At 39.2% G+C, this 21,546-nt stretch overlaps 1 protein-coding gene across 1 annotated transcript in view; it reads right to left on the bottom strand.

Moving 5' to 3' along the window:
* Nucleotides 1–763: 763 nt before the first annotated feature.
* The window catches only part of LOC105209219 (mucin-19), a 109,522-nt gene continuing 88,739 nt past the window's right edge, over nt 764–21,546 (bottom strand). The window contains exons 3-7 of the mRNA XM_054229699.1: nt 18,618–18,656; nt 14,601–14,798; nt 14,256–14,510; nt 3,823–14,170; nt 764–3,731 (exon numbers count right to left, since the gene is read on the bottom strand). Coding sequence (XP_054085674.1) covers nt 3,629–3,731; nt 3,823–14,170; nt 14,256–14,510; nt 14,601–14,798; nt 18,618–18,656 — 10,943 coding nt within the window. The 3' untranslated portion in view covers nt 764–3,628. The remainder of the gene's footprint in view (nt 3,732–3,822; nt 14,171–14,255; nt 14,511–14,600; nt 14,799–18,617; nt 18,657–21,546) is intronic.

The raw sequence follows: 21,546 nt of genomic DNA, 5'->3' as shown, positions 1-21,546 counted from the left end.
CATTTCCGAGCTCAAAAATTATTTGCAGAAAGTATCGGCAAAATCTTAGTACTTCCGGCCTTAATATATTTATCTTTACAATAATAAGCCAACTATAGCCTCATTGCAGCTATATGACGATATTTGAAGGAGAGTTATTTGAGAAATAAGGAGTAAATTTTGGAGAATTTTTCCTCATAAAGGAAAACCCTTCAAACAGTTTGAAAAAAACATATTTCCAAATTTGACAAGAAATGTTTTTCCTATAATTGATGTTATAACGTCTTAAAAAGGTTGAAAATCATACTTAATGATGATTATAAGATTTCAATTCATTGAAATTGATCTGAACTTATATAGGCAGCTCTATTTGGCGATCTCTTCGCATTTTAGTAATATTAAAGCAAGAATAACATCTAAAACACTTTTTGTTGAAGCAATATAAAAAATTACACTCAAAATTGTGGAATGCTACCAACTCTATCACCCTTGTTTATATATTGTTTGTAGAATATCAAATGTACACCACTGTTTCAAAGAAAACCACAATTTTTTTACATTTCATACAATAATTTATTATCGTCTTTTATTTCGAACAAAATATAAAAAATTATTATAATAATATTTACTTATATATAATATCGTATTAAGTTATAGCTAAAACTGAGTTATAAAAAAAAATTAAAAAATAAAATTGATAATAGAAATAATTGTTCAGTTTAATATCTACAATTGCGATTACACGCGCGAATATATTCATTATTTTTTGTTTTTTTTTCCTTCATTTCATTTATAGTTTATTTATAATATTAATATTGATTTAAGCCCAATTCTTGTCTGACAAGTGCGAATTGTACAGATTATGCTACATTTACATATTGGCAAATAAAAAATGGAAAAATTAGAAGAATTGTAAAAGAAAATAGTTAAAAAAACAAATTTCTTATACAAATGTGTGTGTGTGATATTGCATATTGAATTACTTATACTTTAGTTTTTTACTTTTTATATAAAATCTAAGTGTTTGTTTTTCAATTATTTAATATTTGTGTTCTATTGTTGTGTGTTATTAATTTATTATTCACGCAAGTGTTGCATAATATTTAACTGTTTGTAGTAAGTTCAGTTATTGTTATTTTTGTTTTTTTTTCTTTATGCTGCATATACTACGTTTTATGCGTTTTAATTGTAGATATAACTAAGCAGTTTTATTTCTATAAACTATTCGCTGTTTTTTTTACTTTCTTTTTTTACTTTAATTGCATAATTGTTTTTTTTTTTATTAATATACTATATATATTTTTAATACATTTTTTTGCTGCTTTAACCTATGTGAATAAAAAAGTGAATATATCCGGCGTTCTACATACATACATACATATGTAGGTAGGCGGCGCGTGGAAACTTCACTGCTAAAGCTCAAGTGACTGAAAATTGCGTTAAAAAGTTACTATTTTTCACTAAAACTAAGTGCTTTCTCACTGTATAATATTAATTATTTATAGTTGTTGTGCGTTATACATAACTACACATATATAGTGTTACTTATTTACTTTAATTGCGGTTTCGTTGCATTTAGTGTAGAGAATTGCATTACTATTGTGTTTCTTGTGTCTGTGTGTGTGTGTATGTGTGTGTGTAGTGTTTAATTACATAGTTACATATAAGCTTACATACGTACGCGTTTATTATTAATATTTATTGTTGTTTTCTCTATTAAAGTCTATGCGTTTAACATTAAGTTTAAAAAATTTTCAATCAGTCGAGCATTAGTGTTATATATTTTATATTTTATGTTTTTATTCATATTTTTATTTATATTTATTATTTTTTTTGTATAGACTAAACTAGATTATTCATATGTTGCTTTTTAACTTTACAAAACGTTTCTCCTGCTTCCTACGCGCTTAAACTTTTACTCCTGCACGCTTAGCTCCGACTGCCACGCCTTTAATGTTGGTGAGCTAGCCGCATGCTTATTACAATATACAGTTATTATTTTTAATATGCTTAAAAGTATTTGTGCGCATGTGTCAAGGGTAGTTAGCAAGCTAGAAGCGCATAAAATCAAATGACTCGGCAATTTTATGCGTTAAGGAAAAACTAGTTTTTGAAATTACGCTTTAGCAACGCATTAAGGAAATATTGAAAGCGCGTGTAGTCTGATTTTTGAGGCTAAAAAATAATATTTTTTATAAAATTTAAAAATTAAAATTTTGTAAAATTTGAAAAATAAAACTTTTAAAATTTCGAAAACTAAATTTTTTTTAATTTTGAAAACTAAAATTTTTTTTAATTTTGAAAACTAAAATTTTTTAAAATTCAAAAACTAAAATTTTTTAAATTTTCAAAACTAAATTTTTAAAAATTCGAAAACTTTTTTAAAATTCCAAAACTAAATTTTGAAAATCAAATTTTTTTAATTTTGAAAACTAAAATTTTTTAAAATTCGAAAAACAATAAAAAATTAAAAAAAAAAACATTTTTAATTAAAAAAATAATTATTTCGTTTTTCTTCGCTGTTGCTCGTACAATATAAGAAGACTAGTAGCAACATTAAAAAAAAATTAAAAATTTTTACCAAAAAAAGGTCGTTGCAAGTGTCGCATATAAAAAATAGTAAAAAATAGTCTATAATTAGGCGCTAGTGCGTGCCTAGCATAGTGTTTAAATATATATATATATATATGTATATATATCGAATACAAATATAGTTAATGGCAAAGTTTTTTTACAGTTCATAACGTTATTCTTTGTGGCAGCCACAATTTGCATGCCACACGACGCATAAGCGTTGGTGCATATATGTTTTTTTTATGAGAGTCTCTTGAATTGCTTTTTAATTTTTATTTTATATGTCTAACTGTTGTTGTTTTTTCTTCACATATGCGTCGTGCCGCTGCGCATGCGCACGCACAAAAAACTACGTTACAAACATTACTAAAATTTATTTAAATTTTTTTTTTTTTATTATTATTATATAAATTACGTTAGGTTCGTTTGCTTGCTTTGTTTGTTGTTGTTTTTTGTTTTTTTTACAATTACAAATTACAAACGAATAATTTCGCTTAAGTAAGTGCGTCCTTAATTACAAAAATTGTTAATTGCACCTATACTAGGTATACAGCACAATATCACTGGTTGTTTGCTCGTATGCTAGTTCGAAAAAAAATCAAAAATTTTAAAAACAAAAAAATAATAATTTTTTATATATATAAATATAGTATATACCTACTAAATGTAATAATAATAATAAGGGTTCTTATGTGTTTCAAAGCAAAAAATAAAAATAAAAAATAATAAAAGAGCTACATATACAACACATACGCAGATATGTATGCAGGTATGCGTGCCCAAATCGTTTTTCGCTTCGAAAACGTTCGTTTTTGTTTGTTTTTTTTTTGTTTCTGCATAGTTTTTCCTTCGTCTCTACAACATTTTCATCACGTATACTCCATAATTCCATAATGTTTCATTGTGGTTTTGGCACCGGGATTGCAGATTCATTAAAGTTCACTAGTCTTTCTTTGTGTTTGTGTGTTTTTCTGTTTCTGTTTCTGTTTTGAGTTCTGTTTCTGTTTGTGTGCGTGTGTTCCTTCTCTGCTGTGTTGTATGCGTAAGCGTTTTATGTATGCGCCTAGCGATTATTTCATCTCTTGCGGCCGGTCGCCACAACAGCCATCACTTGCTGCATCGTTGGCTCGGGCACGCACGCCTGAGGATCACATTTCATCTTACCATCGCCGCCGCAACTGCAAGCATTTCAACAAAAAAGAAAAGAAACGGAAAAGAAATTAGTTTCATCCTATATCATATAAATTTAAATATTTTAGCAATACTCACGTGCAATTGATGCAGGGACCGCTCGTCGATTCGATCTTCTCGCCCACCTTGTACGAACGGCCGTTGATTAGACAGCCGTTGCGTTGCACCGCACTGCCGTACGAGTGATGCAGGAAGTGTGGCGGTAGTGTTGTGCTGGTCGTTGTCGTACTGGTGGTGATATTCAGTACGGCTGCCATCGATACGGGACATTCGTAACGTGGACAACAGAAACCAGAGATCGGTTCCTCGTGACAGCCGGCAATTGGTGGCGGACAAGATTGTTGCAAGCAGATAATGTCGCTTCTGAAGCAGAAGCAGAAATCGCAGGGATCGTCGCGTGGTATTTGCTGTGCGGACACGTACAATTTACCGCCATAGCGACAGGTGCCGGGACCGAAGACCGCCGATTCGTCTTCATCGGGATATTCATCGTTGTACGATGGATATTGGCCGTAGACGGGCGCCGGTGGTGGATAGTGTGTGATTGTGGGTTGTGTGGTGATGAGCACATCGCTGGCAACGAGATTTGTTGGTGTTGTGGTTTCAGTGAGTATTTCGGGTTGCGCGGTGGTATTGGCAGCGGCGTCAAGGCGACTGTCGATAGCTGGTGTTGGCAGTGTGGTAACAATGTGTGGGAATAGTGGATGCGCGGTTGTGATGCCTTGTTTCTCTTCCGTGCTAAGTTCAGCTTCTTCTTCAGAAGTCTCGACCTTCTCCGTTGAGCTCGTGGGTACCTCTTCTGCATGTGCTGGTTGCTTCTCGCCTCCTGTTTCGTATGCAGGCTGTGCGGTTGCTGTTGGTTGTTCTTCGGCAACAGCGGTTGTTGGTTGCTTCTCTGCTTCGGTTTCAGCTCCAGGCGCAAGTGTGGCAGATACAGTTTCTTTGTCCTCTTCAAGTTCGCTTTCTGGTTTGGTTGTAGCTGATTCAGGACCGGCTGTTGCAGAAATCTTTTCTTCTTCAGACTCAATAGGTTTAACTGTAGCTGCTTGTCCATCCTCTTCGGATTCGATCTCAGGAACGGTCGTGCCAGGTTGTTTTTCAACTGCGGGTTCAGTTTCAGGAGCGGCAGTTGCTGTTAGCTGTTCTTCATCAGATTCGACTTGAGGTTTAGCTGTCGCTGGTTGTTTCTCTTCTTCGGATTCGATTTCTGGTTTTACTGTAGCAGGTTCTTGATCTTCCTCAGATTCGGTGGCAGGAACGGCCGTTGCTGGGAACTCTTCCTCATCAGATTCGACCTGAGGTTTGGCTGTTGCCGTTTGTTTATCTTCTTCAGATTCGGCGGCAGGAGCAGCTGTTACCGTAGTCTTTTCTTCATCAGATTCGACTTGAGGTTTAGCTGTAGCTGGTTGTTCCTCTTCTTCAGATACAATTTCAGGTTTAACTGTTGCAGGTTGTTTTTCCTCTTCAGATTCAGTGGCAGGAGCGGCTGTTGCTGAGATCTCTTCCTCATCAGATTCGACCTGTGGTTTAGCTGTCGCTGGTTGTTCCTCTTCTACAGATTCAACTCCAGGAGCCACTGTAGCAGGTTGTTTGTCTTCTTCGGATTCGACTTCCGGAACAGCTGTTGCGGGAATCTCAGATTCAACTGCAGGCTTAGCGGTCGCTGGTTGTTCCTCTTCTTCAGATTCAGCTCCAGGAGCCACTGTCGCAGGTTCTTCTTCAGATTCAATTTCAGGTTTAGCTGCAACAGGTTGTTTTTCTTCCTCGGATTCTGTGGCAGGAGCGGCTGTTGCTGAGATCTCTTCCTCATCAGTTTCGCCCTGAGGTTTAGCTGTAGCTTGTTGTTCCTCTTCTTCAGATTCAATTTCAGGTTTAGCTGTAGCAGGTTGTTTTTCTTCTTCAGATTCTGTGGCAGTAGCGGCTGTTGCTGAGATTTCTTCCTCATCAGATTCGCCCTGAGGTTTAGCTGTAGCTGGTTGTTGCTCTTCTTCGGCTACGATTTCAGGTTTAGCTGTTGCAGGTTGTTTTTCCTCCTCAGATTCAGTGGCAGGAGCGGCTGTTGCTGAGATCTCTTCCTCATCAGATTCGACCTGTGGTTTAGCTGTCGCTGGTTGTTCCTCTTCTACAGATTCAACTCCAGGAGCCACTGTAGCAGGTTGTTTGTCTTCTTCGGATTCGACTTCCGGAACAGCTGTTGCGGGAATCTCAGATTCAACTGCAGGCTTAGCGGTCGCTGGTTGTTCCTCTTCTTCAGATTCAGCTCCAGGAGCCACTGTCGCAGGTTGTTTTTCTTCTTCAGATTCAATTTCAGGTTCAGCTGTAGCAGGTTGTTTTTCTTCTTCAGATTCTGTGGCTGGAGCAGCTGTTACCGTGATCTTTTCTTCATCGGATTCGACCTGAGGTTTAGCTGTAGCTGGTTGTTCCTCTTCTTCATATACAATTTCAGGTTTAGCTGCTGCAGGTTGTTTTTCCTCTTCAGATTCAGTGGCAGGAGCGGCTGTTGCTGAGATCTCTTCTTCATCAAATTCGACTTGAGGTTTAGTTGTCGCTGGTTGTTCCTCTTCTACAGATTCAACTCCAGGAGCCACTGTACCAGGTTGTTGTTCTTCTTCGGATTCGACTTCCGGGACAGCTGTTGCGGGAATCTCGGATTCAACTGCAGGCTTAGCGGTCGCTGGTTGTTCCTCTTCTACGGATTCAGCTCCAGGAGCCACAGTCGCAGGTTGTTTTTCTTCTTCAGATTCAATTTCAGGAGCAGCTGTTGCAGAGAGCTCAGACTCGACTGAAGGCTTAGCGGTTGCTGGTTGTTCCTCTTCTTCGATTTCAGGTTTAGCTGTAGCAGGTTGTGTTTCTTTTTCAGATCCTGTGGCAGGAGCAGCTGTTGCTAGGTTCTCTTCCTCATCAGATTCGACCTGAGGTTTGGCTGTCGCTGGTTGTTCCTCTTCTTCGGCTTCGATTTCAGGTTTAGCTGTTGTAGATTGTTTTTGTTCATCAGATTCGGCTTCAGGAGCAGCTGTTGCGGCGATCTCAGATTCTGCTGCAGGCTTAGCTGTTGCGGGTTGTTCGTCTTCTACAGATTCAACTCCAGGAGTCAATGTAGCAGGTTGTTTGTCTTCATCAGATCCGGCTTCAGGAGCAGCTGTTGCAGCGTTTCCAGATTCTACTGCGGGCTTAGCTGTCGCTGGTTGTTCCTCTTCTACAGACTCAACTCCAGGAGCCACTGTAGCATATTGTATTTCTTCTTCGGATTCAGTGGCAGGAGCAGCTGTTGCGGGAATGTTAGATTCAACCTCAGGCTTAGCGGTCGCTGGTTGTTCCTCTTCTACAGATTCAACTACAGGAACCACTGTGGCAGGTTGTTTTTCTTCTTCAGATTCAATTTCAGGTGCAGCTGTTGCAGAGATCTCTGACTCGACTTCAGGCTTAGCTGTCGCAGGTTGTTCTACTTCTTGAGCTTCTTGTTCAGGTTTAGTTGTAGAAGATTGTTTCTCCTCATCAGTCGAAGGTTGAGTTTCCTCTGTGAGGTCAGGTTTCGTTGTGCTTTCCTCTGTAGACTTGTCTGTGACTGCAACCATGTCTGCGCCAACGAATTGTGGTTTCAAAGCGGGTTCAATGGTTATATCTTCAATATCTTCTCCTTCTTCACCAGAAGCTTCCAACTCGTCCTTAGATGGTTCAATAGGTTTAAGTGCACTTTCAGTAGTGCTATGCAAGATATGCTCCGTAACGAACTCTCCAATATGTTGTACCTTGTGCTCAGTTGTGCTCTCTTCTTCTGATTCTACTGATGTATCGCTCTCTTCTACTGATTCCAAATCAGCTACTACAGCTGGGGCTGGAGTAACATTTGTATCTGGTACAGCTGGTACAATAGGTTGCTCGGCACCTTCTTCGACGTCCAAATCCAAGCGAGGAGCGCTAGTAACACTTTCGCCTTCTTCTTGAGTTGGAGCAACAGTAGTGTATTGATCTGCTCTATGAATTTCAGAACCATCTGTTTCTTTCTTGGTGTCATCGAAACCGATTCCAGCGTCCACACCAGGAGCAGCAGTAGCCTTCTCGAATTCTTCATCGACCGCGGGAACGGACGTGACTTGTTCATCTTGTGAAATTTGGTCAACACTTTGAACTTCAGGAGCAGAAGTAACTCCTTCAGGCTGTTCAACAGTTGGCTCAGTAACTTTAATTGCTGGTTCAACAGCGGGCGTAATGGTAGTTCTTTCAAAGTCTTCCTTCTCGGCTTCTTCTGCAATCGGTGCGGCAGTAACCTTTTCAATTCCTTCGATATCAAGGGCAGGAGCAGGAGTAATACCTTCCACAAATTCATCTTCTCCGACACCAGGAGCAACTGTTGCCTTTTCAGATACCTCGCTGCTAGGTGTAACAGAGATCTTATCAGCTTCTTCGCTTTCAGGCGCGATAGTAGCTTTTTCAATGTCTTCGACTTCAGGAGTGGCAGTGACCTTTTCAATTCCTTCAGCAACGGTAACCTTTTCAGTTTCTTTGATTGCAGGAGTAGCTGTGACTCTATCAACACCTTCAATTTCAGGAGAAGCAGTAGTTCTCTCTGCTTCCTCGATTTCAAGAACTTCACTCTCTTCGTGTCCAGGAGCAGCAGTCGATTTCTCAGTCTCTTCGATACCAGTACCAGTAGTGATTTCAGCTTCTTGAGCTCCCTCAGCTTCTTCAGTTTGAGGAGCCACAGTAGCGTCGTGAGAAACTTCGATTTCAGGAGCAGCAGTGACCTTCTCGCCTTCCTCAATGCTTTCACTTTCAGTTGTAACTTCTCCACTTCCTTCAGCTTCTTCAGGAGCTGCAGTAGCTTTGTCGCCAGCTTCAGTGTGAGGAGCCACAGTAGCATCGTGAGAAACTGGGATTTCTGGAGCAGCAGTGACTTTCTCGCCTTCCTCAACGCTTTCACCCTCAGAAGTAACCTCTCCACTTCCTTCAGCTTCTTCAGGAGCTGCAGTATCTTTGCCACCCGCTTCAGTTTGAGGAGCCACAGTAACATCGTGAGAAACTGGAATTTCAGGAGCAGCAGTGGCTTTCTCGCCTTCCTCAACGCTTTCACCTTCAGTTGTAACCTCTCCACTTCCTTCAGCTTCTTCAGGAGCTGCAGTAACTTTGTCAACAGTTTCGGTTTCAGGAGCAACAGTAGCATCGTGAGAAACTGGGATTTCAGGAGCAGCAGTGACTTTCTCGCCTTCCTCAATGCTTTCACCTTCAGAAGTAACCTCTCCACTTCCTTCAGTTTCTTCAGGAGCTGCAGTAACTTTGTCAACAGTTTCGGTTTCAGGAGCAACAGTAGCATCGTGAGAAACTGGGATTTCAGGAGCAGCAGTGACTTTCTCGCCTTCCTCAATGCTTTCACCTTCAGAAGTAACCTCTCCACTTCCTTCAGTTTCTTCAGGAGCTGCAGTAACTTTGTCAACAGTTTCGGTGGCAGGAGCCACAGTAGCATCGTGAGAAACTGGGATTTCAGGAGCAGCAGTGACCTTCTCGCCTTCCTCAATGCTTTCACCTTCAGTTGTAACCTCTCCACTTCCTTCAGCTTCTTCGGGAGCTGTAGTAACTTTTTCAACAGTTTCGGTTTCAGGAGCAACAGTAGCATCGTGAGAAACTGGAATTTCAGGAGCAGCAGTGACCTTCTCGCCTTCCTCAATGCTTTCACCTTCAGTTGTAACCTCTCCACTTCCTTCAGCTTCTTCAGGAGCTCCAGTAACTTTGTCAACAGTTTCGGTTTCAGGAGCTGCAGTAGCTTCGTGAGAAACTTCGGCTTCAGGGGCAGCAGTGGCCTTCTCGCCTTCCTCAACACTTTCGGTGTCAGGAGCAGAAGTGGCTTCGCTCTCTGCAACAGGTGCTTTGGGAACCTTTTCAGCTTCATCTTCGGCAACTGGAGCAGCGGTAGCTTTCTCGGCTTCTTCCGCAATAGGAGCAACAGTTGTTTTCTCAATATCTTCGGCAGTTGGAGTAGCGCCAATATTCTCACCTTCATCGGCACTAGGTTCAGCTGTAACCTTTTCTAAGCCTTCGCCCAGAGGAGCAGATGTTGTCTTTTCTATTTCATCAGCAGCAGGAGCAGAAGATTCTTCCTTTTCTTCTTCGGAGGTAGGAACAGCAGGGACACCAGTACTAGTTTCAGAGATGATCTTCTCCACATCTTCAATAGTAGGAGTAGTCGTAGTTCTTTCGCCTTCCTCTGCAATAGGGGCACTAGTTGTCTTTTCAATCTCCTCCTTCTTTTCATCTTCGACACCAGGAGCTGAAGTAACCTTTTCAATCTCTTGATCAACAAAAGTGGGAGTGACCTTTTCGACATCTTCGTCAACTGGGCCAGTAGTAGCTTCCTCTTCTTCTTCACTAATAACCTTCTCGGGTTCTTCTGCAGCAGGAGCACTAGTTGTCTTCTTAATATCATAGCTTGCTGGAGCAATGGTAATATGTTCAGTTTCCTTCTCTTCTTCGCTTGGTATAGGCGCTGCAGTAATCTTTTCAATATCTTCTACAGCAGGAGCAGAAGTGACCTTCTCGCCCTCTTCGTCAACAGGTGTAGCAGAAGACTCCTCAACTTCTTCACTAATGGCCTCGGGTTCTTCAGCGGCAGGAACACTAGTTGTCTTCTCAATTTCATCGCTTGCTGGTGCAACGGTAACATGTTCAGTTTCCTTATCTTCATCGCCAGAAATAGGAGCAACAGTAATATTTTCAATGCCTTCAACGCCAGGAGCAGGAGTGGCCTTCTCGCCCTCTTCGGCAACAGGAGTAACTTCTTCCCCAATTGCCTTTTCAGGTTCTTCAGAGGCTGGTGTATAATGCCCTTCTTCATCGATACTAGGCGCAGCAGTAACCTTTTCAAATTCTTCAACGCCAGGAGCAATAGTAACCTTCTCGCCTTCTTCATCGACGGTAGTAACAGCGGGTTCTTCAGATTCTCCACTAATAGCTTTCTCAGGCTCTTCAGAAGCTGGAGCACTAGTTGTCTTCTCAATTTCCTCGCTTGCTGGAGCAACGGTAATATGTTCAGTTTCCTTTTCTTCATCTTCAGAAATAGGGGCAGTAGTAATCTTTTCAATGCCTTCAACACCAGGAGCAGGAGTACCCTCGTCAATATGTTCAGATTCCGATGCGGCTTCTTTTTCTTCGGTCGCAGTTGGAGTAGCAGTAACGCTTGGTCCTTCCTCAGCGGAAGATGGAGTAGTATCTTCTGATATATCTTCAACTGCTGGAGCTGTAGTTGGTTTTCCTTGTTCCTCAGCAGCATGTGCAGCTGTGATTTCGGGGCTTTCATCAACCGAAGCAGAAGTAACCTTCTCAATATCTTCGACTTCTGGTACTGTAGTGACTTCCTCACTTTCTCCGGCAATAGGTGCAATAGTGACCTTTTCTGGCGCTTCAGCAACAGGAGAGACTGTAGATCTTTCAACTTCCTCAACGACGGGGCTGACAGTAACCTTTGCAATACCACCATCCGTAACTGTTTCTTCTTCTTCTTCACTTTCCGTTTCCAAACTAGATGTTGGTGTAACCTTTTCAATTGCAGCAACGGTAGTTCCTTCTTCCTGTTCAGAAACTTCCACCTTTTCACCTTCATCGAATGCAGGTCGTGTTGTTGACTTCTCAACTTCCTCAGATACCGGTGATTCTGTCGCCTTTTCGTCTTCCGAAATTGGTTCTTCTTCAGATACAGCAGGTACAGCTGTTGCCTTTTCAATTTCAGTAACTTCAGGAATTTCAGATGATTCTTCAACAGATGGCACTCCTCCTTCCTGTTCAGGAAGAGCAGTAACCTTTTCAACTTCCTCAGCAGTAGGAGCAGCTGTAGTCTTTTCAAGTTCAGTAATTTCAGATGATTCTTCAACCGATGGAACACCTCCTTCCTGTTCAGGCACAGCAGTAACCTTATCACTTTCCTCAGCAGCTGGGGCAGCTGTAGCCTTTTCAATTTCAGAAATTTCAGATGATTCTTCAACAGATGGCACTCCTCCTTCCTGTTCAGGAAGAGCAGTAACCTTTTCAACTTCCTCAGCAGTAGGAGCAGCTGTAGTCTTTTCAAGTTCAGTAATTTCAGAAGTTTGTTCAACCGATGGAACACCTCCTTCCTGTTCAGGCACAGCAGTAACCTTATCACCTTCCTCAGCAGCTGGGGCAGCTGTAGCCTTTTCAATTTCAGAAATTTCAGATGATTCTTCAACAGATGGAACACCTCCTTCCTGTTCAGGCACAGCAGTAACCTTATCGCTTTCCTCAGCAGCTGGGGCAGCAGTAGGCTTTTCAATTTCTTCAGATGGAACACCTGTAGCAGTTTCAACGTGTTCAATATCCGCAATTGGAGCGGCTGTAGTCTTCTCTGCTTCAGTTTCACCAGCAGGTACAATAGGTGCTGCCTCGCTAACGTCTTCCGCTGTGTCGTGAAGAGTAGCTGCAGTGGTTGCCTTTTCAATTTCTCCACCACTTTCGGTAATCGATGCGGATTGTTCAATTTCTGGTGCGGCTGTACTTTCTACAACCTCTGGCTCTTCTTCTTCCTTGACATGAGACATTGGCTGTTCAGTAGGAGCAACAGGTATGTCAATATCTGAGATGGGAGCAACTGTTGGTTGTTCTTCGTCTGATACAATGGGCGCGGTAGTTGCTGTTGTTTCTTGTGGTTCACAGGTGTATGCGGGACAACATTTAGTAGAGCGGGCTTGATCGATGACACACTTGCTAATATCTGCTGGGATATCGCACTCAACCTTCTGGCAGACAACAATGCTGCTAATACATTTACAAGAGATATCACAGTCGTCGGCGGTTGGTATGATTGTATTATTTTCGTATGTCCTGTGGCCGACCAAACAGTCACCTTCACCTGGTATAACAGCTGGCAATTGCATATCGGGTGCTTCCTCTTCTGAACTAGCGACTTCAGCGGAATGTTGTGTTGATACCTCAGCTTCAGCCGACTCGGTGGATTCATCGCCGCTTTCCTTACTAACTTCGGTACTGGTGGGTTGTGCTTGCTCTTCTTCAGATACCACAACGATGGGTTGTCTAGTAGTTGCCTCTTCTTCCACAGCTTCTGTAGATTCTTCAGCACTTTCCTTCTCAACGGCAGATTGTGGTTGTTTAGTGGTTGCTTCGTGTTCCACAGCTTCTGTAGATTCTTCAGCACTTTCTTTCTCGACGGCGGGTTGCGGTTGTTTAGTGGTTGCTTCTTGTTCGACAGCTTCTGTAGATTCTTCGGAGCTTTCTTTCTCGACGGCAGGTTGCGGTTGTTTAGTGGTTGCTTCGAGTTCAACAACTTCTGCAGATTCTTCATCACTTTCCTTCTCAGCCGTGGGCCGCAATGTGGTTGGTTTCTCATGTGCAGCAGTAGCTTCTTCAGATGTTTCTGTTGATTCCTCACTTTCGACAGTCTCAGCGCTTGCAGCTTCACTGGATTCTTCATCAGATTTCGTTGGTGTAGACACAGTTGTTGGTATTTCAGCAATTGCTGGTTGAACAGTTGTTGCTGCCTCATCGCCTGTTCCAATATCAATCCTTTCATCGAATGCAACTGTTGGCTTATGTTCATCGTGTATACTTGGCACTGTAGTCAACTCTTCTTCGGCGCCTGGCTCAGCGGTAGCATCGGCATGCTCGTCAATATCAATGCCAATGCGTTTAGTGCCATCAGGTCCAGCTGTTGTGCCGTATTCGTGTTCAGCAGCCTCAGTACTTGTCGATTCCTCTTCTGTCTTCTGTTCTTCCACGGTAGCTTCAGTTGAAACTTCCGACTTGACGGTGGTAACACCCTCAATACCTTCAATAGCTTCTTCCTTTTGTGCTTCTTCGGATGCTTCGGTTACCGCTGTTTCGGTGGCACCAATTGCTGCCACATCAGGAGTTGAAGTAGTAACTTGATCGGCAGGTTTTCCTTCCACTGGTTGTTCGGCTTCAATTTCGGGTTTATCCGTCGACACCTTTTCTTCTTCATCTTCATCAATGTGTTGTTGCAATTCGATATCCTCCGCTGGAATAGCGCCATGTAGATCCTTGTCGGCAATGGTAGTAACTGCTTCCTCGTCCTTAGCGTAAGGCAGCGTTGTGATCTCATAGGCTTCCGTTGTGGCTGAGTCATCTTCGCAGACATAATTGCTGGGACAGCACTCACCTTCGGCTGGTGGTAATGCACGGCAACTCTTGCCATTGCTAGCCAACATTGGCATTTCACATTCTTGTACAGCACAAACGATATCTCCGCGCATACAGTAGCAATGTTCGCAAGCGCTCTTGCCAGTGATGGACGCGCCATCGGCATAAACTTCGCCATTGTGTACACAATCGGTGGTGACCGAAGGCGACATGGTGGTGGTGAGTATGAAACCAGGCGTTGGACGTTCCGTGGTGGTGGTGGATGTGGTCGACGAGTGATCCTCCAATTCCAAAATGTCATTCTCGTGATCTAGCGTAGGCAAAATAAGTTATAAAATTAAATGAGTTTCTAACGAAATTGATGTGTTCGTAGAATCACTGGCCGCATCACTTACCGCAATTGTAACGCACGGGACAGCATGAACCCTTATTGTAGATGGGCGTGCAACCGTCAATATGTAAAGTACATTCTTGCATTAGACACGAAGTGCGATTCTTGATGCAATAACACAGCTCGCAGGGCTTATTCGGATTCGATGGTACTTGTGCGCCCTCTGGGTAGAATTTGCTATCGATGCTGCAGCCATATTTCTCGGGAATGCTAAGTTCAGTGCCTGGTTCGGGTGCATGATGCGCAATATCAACTGGTACTGTTTGTGTGTGAGAAGAGAGTGGTTGTGAGTTGTGCTCTATACTTATGCAGCTACTAATGAAGTGTAATGCTCAGCTTCGTAACTTACCCTCGGGACATGTGATAATCGGACAGCACTGATCCTCACGCTTCTCCACAATACAATCGTGACCGATTGGTTTCGTGAACGGGCAGACACGCAGATAACACATGAGCATCTTATTGTGGCAGGTACAATTCAGGCAGGGTTCATTCGTCAATATTCTATCGCCTTCATTGTAGTGATTGTAATTGTAGTAACAGCCTTCTGAAAAATCGAAAGAAAGAACGAGAATGGAGGTAAATAGATGGTAATAAGGTAATTGTTGGGTTAGCGCGTATTTTAGATGTCAAAATTAACTGATTTGATTGGGAGTTATGCCAATTTAGTGGAAAAGAAGAGCTGGTTTTATAAAAGGTCGTACATAGGTCATTTTATCGTAGTAATCTAGGTTGAGTCGTTTAGACTAACAAGCAAGAGTTTTGGGCCTATCATATTCAACAATTGATCTTTGTAATGGCGTCAGGGGCTTTAGGGTTCAAGTTCGGAGCTTGTTTTAAATGAATAAAGTTCAACATATTTTTGAGGAATACTGCAGCAATGTCGACAATATTTGGCCGAATAAATATCCGGGTCCTTATTGGTTACGTAGACCCGACTGCCATGGGGCCGATCCTCGGGAGTAATTAACTATTTTGTAGTGCTTTAGAAAAGAAGCTCACTTGAGCCTGAAATGGTGACTTGAAACTCTCGCTATTATGTAGAGTGACCAATGGAAGCTTAAGAAAGACCCGAGGAGCAGAGGGAACTTTCAGCAATTTCTGCCAAATATGTCTCGGCTTATGGTATATCTGGCTGAAGCTGAGCTCGAACTGTGTGAGCAATACTCAATAAGGGCCGCAGGAACTGCTTAGGCTATAGCGACCCAGAATGCAGGAGAGAGGGGTCTCTCATGTGGTGTCTTCTAACTTGCGCTTCGGAAACTTATGACCCTGCGAGAAGAAGACTGAAAGTTCGCAATGAGAAGTTCTCTGTTAGGTCCATAGGATATTGCTACAGCGACCCATATAGCCAGCCAGATACTTATTTGTGAGGAGTCTTCTAACTTTCCATTCGGTCGGTATTACTGTCAAATAAGTTTCCGCCTTAGGGTAAATCTAGCTGAAGCTGGAGCTCGAACCGTTAGAGTAGTTCTCAATAAGGCCTATATCAACTGTTTAGACTCGAACGACCTAGAGAGTAGGTGAAAGCGGTCTCCAATGTGGTGTCTTTAAACTTTCGCTTTGGATGGTATTAGAACTCATGATCCACCGAGAAGAGGTCTCTTATAGTCCATAGTGCTCTAAAATCTCTTTAAAAAATTTAACATGATTTCTTCTCTTCAAATTTTCATTCCATTTAATTACAATTAAAAATAATTTATTACAACTGTCAACACATGGTTGAGTTGTATTTGTGTGCTCTAATTACAACTTCATCAAATAATCGAGATTTATTACACTTTGCGCCACAAATTATGCATGTTTGTTGCCTACACTCAACTAATATGGCACATAATGTAATTATAATTAACTACATTACACTACATTAACACAACAACAACTACACCTACAACAAACATTACAAATGTAATAAATTAATAAGCGATTTGGCGCCCCACAACACGCGACCACATTAATCGCAAAGCTAAATAAAAAAGGCTGAAAAAACCCCCGATATTTACATACAGTAACGAGCAGCTGATTAGCGCACAAATAGTCACACACAACAACAATAACACACAAATTTACTTGACTGTAAACAAAAAGTGTGAATAGTCAAATAAAGCGAGTTGTGTGAGAATAATTTATGATTTACGAAGTAGTCACGTGAGTGTGTGCGAGAGTATGTATGAGCGCATGTTAATTTACAGTTTATTTTCATTTGTCAACAATTAGACAATGAAACACTGAAATAATGAACAAAGCTGTCATTGTCATAACTCAGTGACAACAACAACATTAAATGGCACTTTAAGTGACGGAGGCGACGGCGTTGAACTCGTGTCTAAACCGATTTGTATCAAATAAAAATAAAAATGCTTGCCAAGCAAATGTATAAAAAAATTAAATAAAGTAAGGTAATAAAAATTGAATGCAATAAAAGGCCATAAAAGTGTACCATAATTTATGAGTGCCGAGCGGGTGGAGGCGGTTGCAAGACATTCAGTTGAAGTTGTGATTTTCACAGCTCTCTTTGGCGCTTATGAGAAACTGTCTGAATCGAGGTGTCAAATGGATTATCGCTTGCCGTTTCAAGCTTTTAATGTTGTTCTCTATGTTGTTGTTGGTTTGTTTGTATGTATGTGCATTGTTAGTTATGGCAATCAGACAAGCTAATGTCATTATTTGTGTGTTTTTTCTTTGCAGTTAGTTTTTGCTAAGGTAGGTGTGACTGTCAGAAGCATTTGGACAGTTAATACATTTTAATTTTTTGAATATTTTTTCCCATAATTTTTTTATATATTTTTTATTGTTTATATATTTTTCATTTTTATTTTTTTTCCTTTTTTATTTTTATTATTTACTTCTTTTTTTTCCTGTTCAACAACTCAATTGCGGTTAATTATGTTTTATTATAGTGTTACATTATTTTCTAAGTGGCAATTTGAATCGTTTAAATGAGCTGTGAATGTGCGCTTAGAGGCGTTTAATGCATTTGTAGCAGTGGCAGTCATTATTTGCTGTTAAGCTGTGTGCTTTGCTTTGCAAATAATTATAATAATAAATATAATAAATAATTGATATAGAATATGGAGATAAGTATGACTATATTCTGGTATTGAAAGACCTTGACTATGCTCAGAAATATTGTCGCGTTGTTAGTATTTTTGTCACGCTCTCAAGATCTTTAAGAAATGGTAAGGAAAATAGTCAAATTTTACTCGTTAGGTATCCATGATGTGATTCAAGAGTTTTTTCAGCTAACGAACTATATTTTTTTAAATATTGATCTAAAGTTTGTGAAGTTGTTTGGTTGGGGCAAAGGCGTTTTTGCTTTGTCAGGCTTGAATAATAAGCTTTAAAGGGTACTCTATATGCGGAACTATGTACTATATGCGGAGCTATGAGTAACATTTCTCAAACTAGTTCAGATTGTGTCTTCACTAAATGTCAGCTAAGTTAAGGGAGGGGTCTGGGTTTTCACTTTCGAAAAATCGAAGTTTTTTTGTTTTATCTTATTGTTTATCATTTCAATAATATGTTCTCAAAATTTTAATCCGATCTAAGCAATATTTTTGAAGTTATTGTATAATTAGTCTCGGGGCCTTTAACGCTCTAACTCTAACAGCTACGGGCGGTTGGGATTGCAGTGCAGCTTTAAACGTGTTTTTCTCAAAACTACTTTTTTGAAGTCCGTGTTCACTGCCATTGGAAAATTACTCGACCATTTTAAATTTGGTACACATTTTCTTCATATAAAATACCTCCCCCCTACGTTTATTAATTTTTTTTTTAACATTAAGGGTGTTTCCCACCCTGAAAATGGCGGAAATTTTAGTCGAAAATAACGGTTCACACTTTAGATGGTCGCCAAAAATTTTTAAATAAAAAAAAATAATCAGAGAACGTTGGGGGGAAGATTTGTTTAAAATTTAACTAAATTTTTATGGTTTTTCATTTTCGGATAATTTCCGGCCGAGTTACAGTGAACACCGCAAATTGTTTTTTTTTTCAAGACGTCCTAGGGGAAGCTCTGTCACGGGCTAATGGTTTAATATTTTTGAATGAAAAATTTACAGAACATAGTCAAAACTATGCTCAATAATGTATAGAAGGTTTGAATAAAATTGCTTAATCGATATTTGAGATAAAAAATCACAAAAGAAATGTTTTTTTTTTGCTCTGAAACCCAGACCCCTCCCTTAAGGCAATAATTTCTAACAACGAGCAAAATATTGTATCAAAAAAGGGCCTCATGATCTGTGAAATTTTCCTATTTAGGTAGGGATCTCAGTTAAATTATGGTTTGGAACCTTGCTGAGTCCTTAACTCCATTGCTATTATTTTAATATATTATCCATAATTAAATCTTAATTCCACGTACCTGTGTATTGTTGGATTTCAGTTGCATCTTGTAGGGGAGCTAAAATGATAAGAAAAAAATAGATTGATTAGTAAAAATTCGAATAATAAAACCAGTGATTATATCGATTTATTTAAAAAAAAATATTATTATAATTTCTTTGTTGTACTACTGATCAAAATATGCCAAAAATTACAAAAGAGTGTTAAATTAATAACAACAACAGCAATAATGCGAATAAGATTGACAATGAAAGCTGTAAATTTTCGGAGATTTGCCGCTACAAATAACAAAAATGGCAATAAAGATACGAACAAATGTTGCAAAGACGCGTATAAGAACTAAACAACAACAATAATAATGGCAAGTGACTAGCCGCACAGCAATCCAGTTAACTTTGGCAACATGTCATTATCACGTAATAACTGCAACATGCTACAGTAACAACAACAAGACAACAAAAACAATTACAATGCAGCGGCAAAAATGGTAAGAAGCAAGAGGCACAACAACAACAAACACTCCACTGCAGTGTAAAAAGATATGCAACAAATTTGTACAGCAAATGTTTGTGCATTTCAACCAATTTTCTTCGTTGCTGTTGTTGTTATGCTGTAGTTAATCGTTGCAGTCGCAATGAAGGCTGCATCTGTGTGTACATAATGAACTTGTAGAATGTGAACTTGCAACAAATATAAAGGCCGACAATTTGAATGCGAGCAGCCGCTGTTGCAACAACATCAAGTGTGTTTGTGTGTGTTTCTTTGAGTGAGTGTGTGTATCTGGCTGTCTGCTTCGTTGGTGTTTGCTAACACATGCATGCTTGTAAGATTGCCGCTAACAAATTGTTATGCGCTGACAGTTTGTGTCATGCTGTTTTGGTTTGCAACAACTTATTCGCCGGTTAATTGCTAGAGTGTGTTTTTTTGTGTTGCAGGAAGCGCTGAATGGCGATGTGATAAATTAGTATGATGAAGTGGTGATTTAGTAATAATTTTTTTTTTTAATTTTTTTTAAATGTTAATTTAATTTATTTTAATGTTTTTCGTTTCTATTTATTAATTTAATTTAATTTTATTTTAAATAAATAAATTTTATTATTTTTAATTTACTTACTATATTTAAACATTAAATTTCATTTATTATTGCAATTTATATATTTTTATTTAAGTAATTTTCGTCTTGTCAATAATTCTTATATTTTGCTACCGAAACAACAACAAAAAATATTTAAAAAAAAGGGGAAAAATATTGAATATATTTGTTTAAACGCTTATAATCGCTTGTCTGTCTCTTTAATAACACTAACACTTGCCTGCTAAGACATCTAGAGCAACTCACACTTGCACATTCCCTCTCCAAATCTGCATATGCAGCATCAAACAAGCTTCTGAGTGGGCGTAGACCGACATTTATGGAACATGTTTGCGCATAAAATGCATATATTAGCGACAAAATAATAGCGTAAGGCAACGGTTGTGTTGGCAATGCCTGCGAACCACTTTTTCAGCAAGCAATGTTGAGGGAAGTTCGTGTCTTAAGTCTTTCGTTTTGCATTTTGTTCTTCAAATATCAAAAAGTTAACGGTGAAGCATTCGATTGTTGTTGTTGTTGTGTGGCATATCTTAGTTTTTAATAAACTGACTGATTTTTTTTTAATTTTTTTTTAATAAAAAATTTAGATTTTCGTTCAAAAATTTTCATAATTTTATTTTAATAATTATTTAACTTTAAATTTTAATGTTACAAAAATATTTTAATCAATATTTAAAACTGCTTTGCAAGCAATAAGAAATATTTATCCAACTTTAACCAATATTTAGAGTGAGATCCAGTTTATTCAAATATGTTAATATGAACTAAGATTCTTCATAAATCAAATGATCTGTGGTTAAATGAACTTTGCTCCTACAGAAGAAGTTCCAATAACCAAGTGACTTGGTTGACTTTAAATGTGAAGCTATTAAATTACATTTTTATACATATCTATATTTGATTGTTTTTGTAGTTGTTGCACTTAACCACATAAATTTTGTATGCACAGGAAACAACTCAATGACTGACTGACTGACTGACCGACGCACATTAAGTCACTTGGTATACAGATCAAACAATTTGCAAGCAGTGCAACGAAAATTGCATTATGCATGCAATGGCTTATATCTGCGATAAAATTATATATTATGGCATGGAAAATTGGCGTAGACTACAGTGCTGAGAAAAAGTTAAACAAATGTATGTGTATGATGAAAAGTCAAGAAGCAAAGAGTATGCTCAAAAAAAATAATGTAAAAAGAGAGTAAAAAGAAGATAAATAAATTATATAAGTTCATACATATACGTACAGAATCTTATATAAGACTTCTTAGAAGCGAACTTGCCACACGGACAAACAACAACTATGAAAGACCATATCATATGGGAAAAATTTGCGCTGCAAAGAGACTTTGAGGCATCATAAATACATAAAAACACACACACATACATAACTAATAGCTGGCTACATATCAATTTATGCAATGGCAGGCATAAAACTGTGGCAACAATAATTGCATGTAATAGAGTAGATGGGTATAAAAACAAAAAAAACATAAAGTGTAGAAAAAATAAATGTACATAGCATTGATAATATTTAATTTAAAATATTGGTAAGAACAACAACAATAGCAATTACAAAAAACGGCGTTGCAAGTAATTTGTTGTTATTATTTTTTATGAGCAAATATGGAAACATAAATATGTATAACAACTAATAATATGTGTTGTGGCAGTTAGTGGTTGAAAATTGAATTAAATTGAAAACATATTTTTTTAATGTTTACAACAACAAGAACTTAAAACGGTATTAACTAGTTACGCTTAAGTGATAGATTGGTGGCAAGGGTTAAAGTAGAAAAAATAATTTTTTTATTGAAGCATGTGGATTTGTAAATATTTTTTTGTTGTTGTA

The sequence above is a fragment of the Zeugodacus cucurbitae genome, chromosome 2 (assembly GCF_028554725.1).
Source record: "Zeugodacus cucurbitae isolate PBARC_wt_2022May chromosome 2, idZeuCucr1.2, whole genome shotgun sequence".
Lineage (NCBI taxonomy): Eukaryota > Metazoa > Arthropoda > Insecta > Diptera > Tephritidae > Zeugodacus > Zeugodacus cucurbitae.
The sequence above is the reverse complement of the archived record's forward strand: the minus strand, read 5'-3'. Positions and strand labels throughout refer to the sequence as shown.